General features: G+C 37.3%; 1 protein-coding gene across 1 annotated transcript; it reads right to left on the bottom strand.

The window, feature by feature from the left end:
- Positions 1-6991: 6991 nt before the first annotated feature.
- Positions 6992-8689, bottom strand: LOC117688638 (uncharacterized protein F54H12.2-like). The gene is made up of 3 exons (XM_034466783.2): positions 8341-8689; positions 7518-8245; positions 6992-7414 (listed from the first exon to the last, which is right to left on the bottom strand). The coding sequence occupies exons 1-3, from the start codon at positions 8687-8689 to the stop codon at positions 6992-6994; spliced, it is 1500 nt and encodes a 499-aa protein (XP_034322674.1).
- Between the last annotated feature and the right edge of the window lie 2218 nt (positions 8690-10907).

The following is a 10907-nucleotide window of genomic DNA, read 5'->3' as shown; positions in this document are numbered from 1 at the left end:
CTGATCAACGTGGTATTTCACACATGGAAACAGACGCAGAAAAACCCGGTACATCACAGGTTGGTTTTGGTGACCAAAACAAATTACCATATAACCTAAAACTTGTAGGTGAAAAAACTTTTAAGAAAGATAGTGCCGTCGACAAAAATTATCAAGTTCGGTTTGATGCAGATTCTGTGGAACAGGGTAAAAAATTGTCTAATCTGTATCGAGAACTAGAAAACACTTTTGATGATGTTCTTTCCCGAGCCACTCAAGGACTTGACTCGTCAGCGGACTTAGGACGTGTCATAATACATCATGAAGGTTTAACCAATCCCATATATGTTCCCCTGACACCTTTGAAAGAACTCACAGGAAAAGTTGTCATGGGGCATTTGCAAAATGTTTTAACCAGCCAGAACCTCTCTCTTGATCATAGTTTTTATCTAAATGTGGGGACAATAAAAGTTCCTAAGGGAGGAACAGGGGCCAAACCTATCCATAAACTAGGTGGTGATAAAGACTCTATGACAACTAAAAGGTCTTGCATCAAAATTTGGAATTCGGACGAAATCTGTCTAGCCCGAAGTATATGTATGGGGTTCTTGAAATTATGCCAAATTCCAACGGCAGATTGGAGACTTTTAATTCAACCTAATGATGGAAAAACAATGGAAGAAAGAGTGATGGAGTTAAGAAAATGCCCAACATGGTATTATAAAAAACTAACTGCTAAAACAGAACAGAGTGAAAAATGTCAAAAAGACCTAGCCACGCTCTTGTGTCAGAAAGCTAATAAAAGTACTGTGAGACGTCTATCAATTCTAGACATTGCAGCCTTTGAGGATGTTTTGAACTTAGATATTTTGGTCGTCAGTTCCACTGTTGGAAACAAATTTATACGCACTATACCATATAGTGAGGATGAAGAAGGGAGTGCAAACAGTAGACAACGTATATTCCTGTATCACAGTGAAATAAATGGAAATGCACATTTTGACACTATTGCCAATATCTGTGGACTATTTGCACAATCTAAATTTTGTCATAAATGTTTGAAACCATATCAAAAAAACCACAATTGTGCAAGCGCATGCCTAGTGTGTAAAAGAACTGAAAATTGTTTGGTTGGTCAGGAAGTAAGCTGCCGACATTGCCACATGACTTGCAGATCTCTTGAATGTTTTAAATCACACAAATTAAAAAGGGGAAAGGTTCTAGAATCTCAGTGTGAGCGCTGGTGGAAATGTGTGACCTGCAAAAAAATTAAAGACAGACACAAAAGAAGACCAGAAGATCATTTCTGTGAAGAGTGGCAGTGTCAAGCAAGCAAACAATTTGTAGATGTAGATCACTTGTGTTACATGAGAGCGTTAGAATGCACGGAAAAGAAACCCAGATACATATGTTTTGACTTTGAATGCACACAGAATGATGTTTTGTGCTGTGCAGAAGGTTACGCCATGAACAAAAATCCTGAATGTGTACAGTGTAACAATAATAATGATCCTTGTTTAGAATGTGCTCTTTGTATCAACTGTCAACAGTTTTGGTGTGGAAAGTTTCAACACAGACCGAATTTAGTGGTGGCTCAAAAGGTTTGCGAGAAATGTATTGACCAAGTATTCATCCCGGGATCCAGGTGCGACAACTGTGGAACCAGATGTAGAAAGTGTGATAAAATTGACAAGGAAGAAAAAAAGTTTGTTAACTTTCCATGCGAAAACACATGCGGGTTTCGCGAAACTGTGTTTCAGGGGGACAATACAGCAGACGATTTTGGATCATGGTTGTTCAACGAAACACACAAAGATTTTACGGTCATTGCACATAATATGAAGGGCTATGATGGCTACCTTTTGTTAGAGTATCTCATGGCTAATTTTATTGTTCCGAAGGTTATTTTTGCTGGGTCCAAAATCATGTACTTGCATGTGGAAAGAGGATTAAATATCAGAATTTTAGATTCTCTTAATTTCCTCCCTATGAAGCTGGCAGCCATGCCTAAGGCATTTGGATTGCATGAAATGAAGAAGGGATACTTTCCACATTTTTTGAATACAAAATCAAATTTCAACTACATTGGTTCTTATCCTGCAGCTAGATTTTATGGAAGTGATACGATGAGTACCAAAGAACGACAAGACTTTCTGACATGGCATAATGAAAAAGTGGAAAGTAACAAGACTTTTGACTTTGCCAGAGAAATTTTGGAATACTGTAGCAGCGATGTAAACATACTGAGACAAGCCTGCTTAAAATTTAGAAACATTCTCATGGATATCACGGGTAAACATGAAGTAATATTTGATGAGGATTTGCCAGAAACAAAATTAATGGGTGGAGTGGATCCATTTCAACACATAACTATTGCTAGTGTCTGCATGCAAGTGTTCAAGACTAAGTTTTTGCAGGAAGACTGGCGTGTTAAAGTCAGAAATGATGGAAAGTTGACTGACTGGTTGCCCGCCCGACGATTGCAAGGAGAATTTTTTATCTACTTCAATGAAACTTGGGTTACAGGCAAGGAATTACAAAATCAAGATTGCGTGATCGAGGAATCCGAATTTGTTAGTTCTCCAATTTCACAAATTCCATCTGTGGGATATGGACCTTTCTTAGGTCAATATAGTGACATTTCCATTAAATGGTTGTGTTGGATGCAGGAAGACCACTACAGAAAGACGGGCAATAAAATCTACATTCGTCACGCCTTGAACGAAGGTGAAATAAGACTGCCAGGAACAAGATACATGTTAGACGGTTTTTGCCTAGAAACTAACACCGTTTACGAATTTAATGGATGTTATTGGCATTGATGTCCTATATGCCTTCCCCATCAACGTCAACAGTTAAAATATGTAAGAACAAATCAATCTATGGATGAGTTACTGGACTTGACTTTGAAAAAAAGACGATATATTGAGTCACTGGGGTGAATTATGTCTGCACATGGGAGTACGATTTTCAGAATTTGCTGGCCCAAAGTAAAGAGGTGGCAACCTTCATCGACTCCCGTGATCTATAAGAAAGGTTAGACCCCCGAGACTCGTTTTTTGGAGGACGTACGAATGCTGTTAAATTGTACTACCACTCGAGACAAGGAGAAAAAATACACTATCTTGACTTTTGTTCTCTCTACCCTTCTGTGAACAAATATGCCAGGTATCCTGTCAAGGAACCAAAGATCATTACACGCAACTTTTCAGATATTACAAATTATTTTGGAATTGCGAAGATCAAGATATTACCCCCTAGAAAGTTGTATCATCCCGTGTTACCTCAAAAAATCAATGGAAAACTTACTTTTACTTTATGCCGTACTTGTGCAAAGAAACAGCAACAGGAACCATGTAACTGCAGCGATGAAGATAGGACTATCATAGGAGTATTTTGTACCCCCGAAATCGAAAAAGCTCTAGAATGTGGCTATGTCAGTTTAAAAATTTATGAAGTCTATCACTGGGACGAAACAACAGAGTATGACGTGAGGGCGGGAAGCGGAGGATTGTTTGGTGAATACATAAACCTGTTTTTGAAAATTAAACAAGAAGCCAGTGGATGGCCCGAATGGGTACAAAACGAAGAAGATGCTATCAAATACATTGCAAAATATTCTCTTCGCGAAGGAATACAACTAGACAGAGACAATATCGCTAAAAATCCGGCATTGAGATCAATTGCCAAGTTATTGTTTAATTCGTTCTGGGGAAAATTCGGTCAACGGCTTACCATGCTTCAGACCACGTTTTTCCATGACAGCGAGGCCGATAAGTTTTTTCAACTGCTGGCAGACCCATCCAAAGTAGTAAGCAATTTTCACATTGTCACTAAAGAAAAGATTCAAGTCGACTGGCAGCAAACGAAATTAACTACCAAAGAAGATTATCAAACCAATGTATTTATTGCAAGTTTTACTACCTGCTGGGCGCGACGTAAATTGTATGAAGTTTTACAGATGCTTGGTGAAAGGGTTCTGTATTTTGATACAGATTCAGTCATCTTTGTCAGCAAATCAGGCGACAAAGAACCTGAAGTCGGATCGTTTTTGGGACAACTTACTAGTGAATTAGATCCCGATGAATACATATCTTAATTTGTCTCAGGAGGACCTAAAAACTATGCCTATCGAACAACAAAGGGAAAAGAAGTTTGCAAAATTAGAGGATTTTCTTTAAATTATGATAACAGTAAAAAACTTAAATTTACCTCCATGTTGGAATTGGTAACCGGACCAGAAAAGGAAAACGATTCGAAAATATCAAACATTGTCATCACCTACCCAAACAAGATTGTCAGACATAAACAAAACCAAGTCATTTTTTCTCGCAGTGAACAAAAAGTATACAAACTTGTGTACGACAAGAGAGTGATTCAAGACGGAACTTGGGACACTTTGCCGTATGGTTATTAATGTGAAGAAAATATTTGCATTTAATGACAGAAAAGTACTAAAACTGTATTTGTGTTATATATACCTATTTGTACGTTTTGTATATTTTGTATGATTTGGAAAACAGTGTTTTTTAAAACATTATTTTCAATATTTTTAATCATTTTTTTGCTAATATAATCTTGAATTGATGTTATTTAGACATATTAAATAATATACTCTTTTAAAAAGTTATATATATATATATATATATATATATATATATATATATATATATATATATATATATATATATATATATATATAACTGAATTGATGTTAAAACATTTATTATTTGTTTGAACATTTTTTATATTTTAATTTTTTTTGTACATCATACAAGCATTTTTTCCCCATAAACTCATGTAAATATTGTTTTGCTTTGTATTAATAAACAATGTAACATACATTAAAATTTAAGCCACTTGATATTCGATTTAGTCATTTTTTCTTTCTTGGGAGGTTGATAACCCGGTGGTGCACCGTCTGTCTGTGTTTTTACTACATATCCGCCACCACTCTGCACTCTGGAGGGCTCAATCATTTTCTTGTTGTGAATGAATGATGTGGGGGTATCACTTTCCTTCAATGCTTTATAAAACTGTTGATATCCAATAGGATCTCTTTTAACATTTGCACTTAGCGCATGTTTTAAAAGATCACTAATGTGAGAACCCTGAATGACGTCACTCTTGTAGATTAAATTTCCATTGTCTTTCCAGGACACCACGTCTCCCCATATCGCGATAAAAATTGAAGTAATCCTTTAGCCTTGTTTTGATATTTTGCTGGAATTGTGTGCTCCAAAATTTCCATGATTCTGGTTTGAGTAGGAGGGTCTACATTATTGGGAGGGTTCTCCTTCGGTAGAGGGGATTTCTCCTCTAGGTTGCTCGACTTTTCCTCCGATTTCAGCAGATTTTGGTATTTTTCTTTTGGGACGAGTACTAGCTCTTGGGCCATCTTGGAAGTATTTTAGGGCTGGTTTGATCAAATGGGGTATGACCTTTTGATGTTTTAACAGTAAACGTTTTCGTCGTGACTGGTTCACAGATCTAGTGATCAGAGTACGAATGATATTTTTTAATGGTAGCAAACTATTTCTGTCCTTTTTGGTAACAGGGATGGTTCCCTTGTACACGTTATAAATAACTTCACACAGTGTTTGCATTTGAGCAGACGATATGGTCGTCAATAAGCTAGTTCTCTGTTTGGCATTTGCAATGCATAACACGTCTAAAAACGAGAGATGAGATTTCATCTTAAGAATGATAAAAATTGTGATTCAACATCACATTTATTTTGGCAAGTAGACAATTGTATCTTCGTTAGGTAAAATATGCGTGCGCAATCTGTACTTGTCTTCCGTTGAAGGACTCATGTCGACAACCAAATACCAAAAAGGGAACCGAAGTAGCTTTGTCGTATGCATCTTTGAAATATTTTAATTTCGATGGAAACACCTGGGATCCAAAAGTCAATACTTGTCTGTTATCTCTTACATTTGGAAAAAGAATGACATAGTGACAATTTAATGAGATGGTTCTGGCAAACTTTCCTGACATGTACAGAATTTGAGCAAGCATTAATACACTTACTCGACGAAGGTGAGCTGTCACACAAAACAAATTTAAGGACTCTTCGCTTTTAGCAACTTGCATCATCATATCGTCTAACACTAAGACAGTGTGTTCCACACCATCACTCCATTCATTAATTTATTCTTTAGAAGGCATCCCTTGGTGTAAAATTAAAGTATCGACACTTTTCTCCATTTCCTCAAACAATGGTTGATATTCCGTGTTAGCAATAACTATCCTTTCCGGTGGTTTTTGGAACATACGAGTAGTTTATTTTAGAATTTTTTGAACTAGGGACGTTTTACCGCTCATGGTGGGACCTACGATCATGACCGTTGAGGGGGGAATGAAAGGGTAAAAGCGATTTATGTTCCCACCAATCTTCCATCATCACTTCTTAAAAAAGACTAAATCATGAATGCAAAATCGTCTGTTTTTTAATGTGAAATGAAACCGGAAAAGTAAATGACATCATCTTTTTATATACAACACACACAAATAAATGTATGTATACATCAAATGCTAAGAATAGATTTTTTTTGACAAACAATTGGTATAATCAGACACAAAACGATATACATATGAATCTGGAGAATCCTGCATTCTTACATATTGCACAATGTATGATAAGCTATAATTTCGACATTTCATCAGCAAAAAAATTGAACATGATATCCACACGTGTTGACACTCGTTTCCTGCAGTGGTTGGTTTGAGTAAACTGTATTTTTTGAATTGAACATTAAAAAAGTCTTAAAACGTTCATCATAATGCTCTGGTGGTTGGCCAAGGCTGTCAAAAAATTCTGCTTTTTGTGGACTTTCCATCCAAAAGACGACCCAGTGTTTCCCCGGAAGATAAGAGGGATCCGTATTGCACACATAAGCTGATAGGTAAAAATCAACTTTAAATGGTAGTGTATCCGACGAATATACACCTCTGACGAACGTAGAGAGCAAGTAGTGATCCTTAATGAAGCATCGAATTTCAGAAGCATTCATACTTTTGTGTATTTGATGTCGCGGGAATGGTCCACTTCCAAAAGAGCCGGGAATTCTGCGTAGGCCAAGCAATTTAGTGTTTCGGTTGTATCAGCTGCAAAATTGACTTCTAATCTTACATTTCCCTGTCTCACCAGGTTTAAATACTCCTCGCCCAGGTCATTAGGGGCCAGGCTAAAAGCATAAATGGCATAACCTTTTCCAAACATGAATCTTTTAATCTGTAATCCTGCGTCTTTATTCCATTTTTCTGCCACCTCAAACAAATTGACAAAAGGCGAAATGTAATTTTGATTGGGCCCTGTATCGATTTTCATTGGTCTGGAGGGTAAGCTTTCTCCATTAACGTAGAGAGCTATTCCTTCTGCTAGATTCTGAAAGTTGTAGGGATTTTTCTCGTAGTTACCGTTTACGGCCGTCTGTGACAGTAAAGCAAAAAAGAGCTTTGGTCGGTAAAGTGTTGGACCACACGTTCTGCCAGATAAACGAGCCTGACCCCTTTGGACAGGTATTCATTTTCACTTCGGTTCTTGTCAAAGGATATTTGGCCGTTTTCTCTTTCAATATTTCAGCATGATTGATCAGAACTCCACTATCTACTTTGATCATGCAGGCCTTAAAGGTAACATCCAACAACTGCAATTTATAACTCGGACTTGGTTCTTTGCTCATGCTGATAAAGGGAGCAGGATTTCTAAAAAGCTTCAAGTGTAGATCTACACCATTAACCAGGTATTTGTCTAGTCTAAAGACGTCCTCGTACAAGGGACCTTCCATGTCAAAAATCTGACTCTTCTGAGTAAAGGCATATCGATTGGACAATCCTCCATTAGTCCCCCCGTAGGCGTCGGGGTTATCCATGTCGTCGTCATCTAAGTAGAATAACTGGGATTGTAACTGCGATTCCGAGACATCCCCTCCACTTGACAGAAGGAGTTTTAGATAAACTTTCCAGGGATAGTAACTGGTGTTGAGGGAAACAAGTTTTCCGTTCATGTACACGTCGATTTGTGACCACATTGATTGCAAAGGTACATTGATAATTCCAGTCTTTTCCTGTTCGGCCAAAGCAGAGCCGTCCGATTTAATGATCTTACATTTCACATACAATCGACTCCGACTTAAATCGATGTACTCATTGCCCTGTCCAGGTACCGAAATTTCAATGGGGGCATCCTCGGAATCAAAAGAACTGACAGGTCTACATTCCGAATAATATATTTTTTCAACCGCAACTTGATTAGGAGGAACTGTGAATAAGGTTAATTCTGCCGGAAGTCCGATGTCAGTTATCTTGTCATTTAAAAAAGCCATTCTTATTTTTTTTGTTTTTTGAAGATGGTACCTCCCCAATCTTCTTCCTTCAGAATCTTTCTCTTGGTACTTTTAGATGTTGTCGTCTTGGCAGCCGGTTTAGCTTTAATTCTTTTCTGCTGTTTGTCTACTTTAATACTGTTCTCTGACACGTGACGAATTTTTTCCTTAATAGCCTCTTTTAGTTCCGATTTAGCTCTCTCTTCAACGGCAGCCATGGGGGTCACGTGCTTCCCTACAACCTTCTTGTCGGGAGATTCTTTTAAGGTCAGATGAGGGTTGACAGGAATCATGTACGGTTTCTTGGAAAACATTCCCCCTATTCCGCCGCCTGTTTGACGGCCTCTGTATTTTCCGGGTCGAAATTGACCATCCAGCATGTTATTGTAAAACGATTTCCAAACCCTAGGGTCTGAAACGTAGGTTGAACCCATTATTGTATCTCAAACCAGCGCTTCTTCAAAAGAAGAGTAACGGTTACACCACCATTCAAAAATGAAGCTGGTTGATTGGTAGAGTCCTTTATATACACTCTTACATCTTGAAATTCACCCAATCGAAGGGGTACTTCGTAAGGGTTATTGTAAATATTGTTCCCAGTCTTTTCTAAAAACACTCGACGTAAGAGAGGTAACTCTCTCTCTCGTGCTGTCCTGGCACAGATTACTACATACATATAATTCAGGCTTAGTATTACCCGAAAGCAAAGAAAATTCCAAAAGTGAAACAGTCCAATGACCTTGAAAGTACAATGGTTTTGGTTAATGAACTTTAAAGTCATAAGGAGTGTTTCCGGGATAAACGTTTCGGAAGATCTAAGAACCAATCTGATGCTCATTTTTTAAAACAATGATCGTCAACTTGTAAATTTCGTCTCATTTATACCTCCTGCAGGTCTGACTTCTTGACCCAGGAATTAAATTTGGTTGGCCATTGGTGCCATGATACCAGATACCCCCTTCCTCTTTCATTCTTTCAAGATCTTATCGATCTTCCAAATAGAATTGTCGTCTTTGTTAACTTTCTGTAGTTCTTGAGCGTAAAAAGTACCGTATATGGATTCGTCTGCAAAATCTTTGAGTTTGTAGACAGGAATGCCTTGACTGCGAAATCTACTGCTGACTCTAAAAATTTCTCCCGTCCACTTTTGATCGTATTCTCTTTGAAATAATCGGCGTAAATGTGTTATCCGTACTTTATCGTTAATCTTAAACTTGTATAATTTTTTTTCCAATAATGTGTATTTGCAGACTTGACCTTCCTGGAACCTTGTGATCTTTTATCATGTTTAGTTCTCTGTAGATAAGCACTATATCGAACTTCGTTTTCGTTTTTTTAGTGACGTCTGCAGGTGCGAATCCTCCTAAAGGTCGAAATGGTGTATTATTAATGCCCTCTGTGATAGATGGCATTATGTTCAGATATTTGTAAGACTGATTATGAGCAAACATTCTATGTAACCTGTTTTCTAAATTCTGTATGCTTCTCTCTGCAAAGTTACTCTTTGTTTCATTTTCCGTAAATATTTGATGTACACTTTCTTTCTTCAAAAACGCAGAAACCCATCTATTCTTAAATTCGCTGCCCTTATCAGTTCTCAGTACTTTTGGTTTCCTTCCTTTGGCAAATATGTTTTTTTAAGGCATCTATCACGTTAGAGGCTGTCTTTTGTTTTAAGGGAGCCGTAAATAAAAACCTTGAAAAGATATCTTGCAGCACCAAAATGTACTGAACTCCATCGTTTCCCTTGGATATGTTTCTGACATTTGTAAATCACCATCCCATATTGAGTCAATAGAATCAGTCAAAATGTGTCTTCGAGGAAACTTTTTCTGAACCCTCTTTTGTAAGGAATAGGATTCCAAGTCTGATAGAAATTGTTTGATGGCTTTCAAACCGATTTTATATTTTCCCTCTTTTTTAACAACCTGATAAAGTTTATAAGGACCTGTGTATGATGACGGCTTTTTTACATCGGTCCAAATGTTTTCCAAGTACGCCTGTTGTTCCTTTGTTAACGTCATGTTCATATATGAAGAAAAAAATAAAAACGTGAACATTATATACATTTTTATTAAACAAATAGTATGTTAAATGTAATAGACATCAATATGAAATGAATATAATAAAAATCACACACACATACATATCCATTATTTGGCATACATAATATTCATTATTTATGTCACATAAATTATCTTTTATTTTTGACTGAACACAGTTTTGTGTAATAAATATGAACACATGGTCATTAAAAAAATGTCACAGTTCTCCTTTTTAGTAAGAAAAATTGGTAAATTCGTTGGGGTTGCATCTGGCACACTGAAGGAATCCCATCTGATTTTTGTGGCTCTCTGAATTTTCACAGTACTCCACGTTTCTGAGCTGGTCTCCAATCTTTTCGTCTACTTGCGGTATTTGAGCTTTCAATGCTTCCCACTCATCGAATGTAAGCGCCGCTCCACGTCTGGTCGGAACTATGTCTTTCTCATTTGGAGGTAACCACCATTTCCTTATGTTGATCAAGGAAAACCCTGTCTCGACAGTGACAAAGAAATTTTCTCCTAAATGTTTTTAATACGAGACGGGCATTTCAGC

Source organism: Magallana gigas, chromosome 1, assembly GCF_963853765.1.
Source record: "Magallana gigas chromosome 1, xbMagGiga1.1, whole genome shotgun sequence".
Classification (NCBI taxonomy): domain Eukaryota; kingdom Metazoa; phylum Mollusca; class Bivalvia; order Ostreida; family Ostreidae; genus Magallana; species Magallana gigas.
Note: the sequence above shows the minus strand (reverse complement) of the source record. Positions and strands in the feature narration are given on the sequence as shown.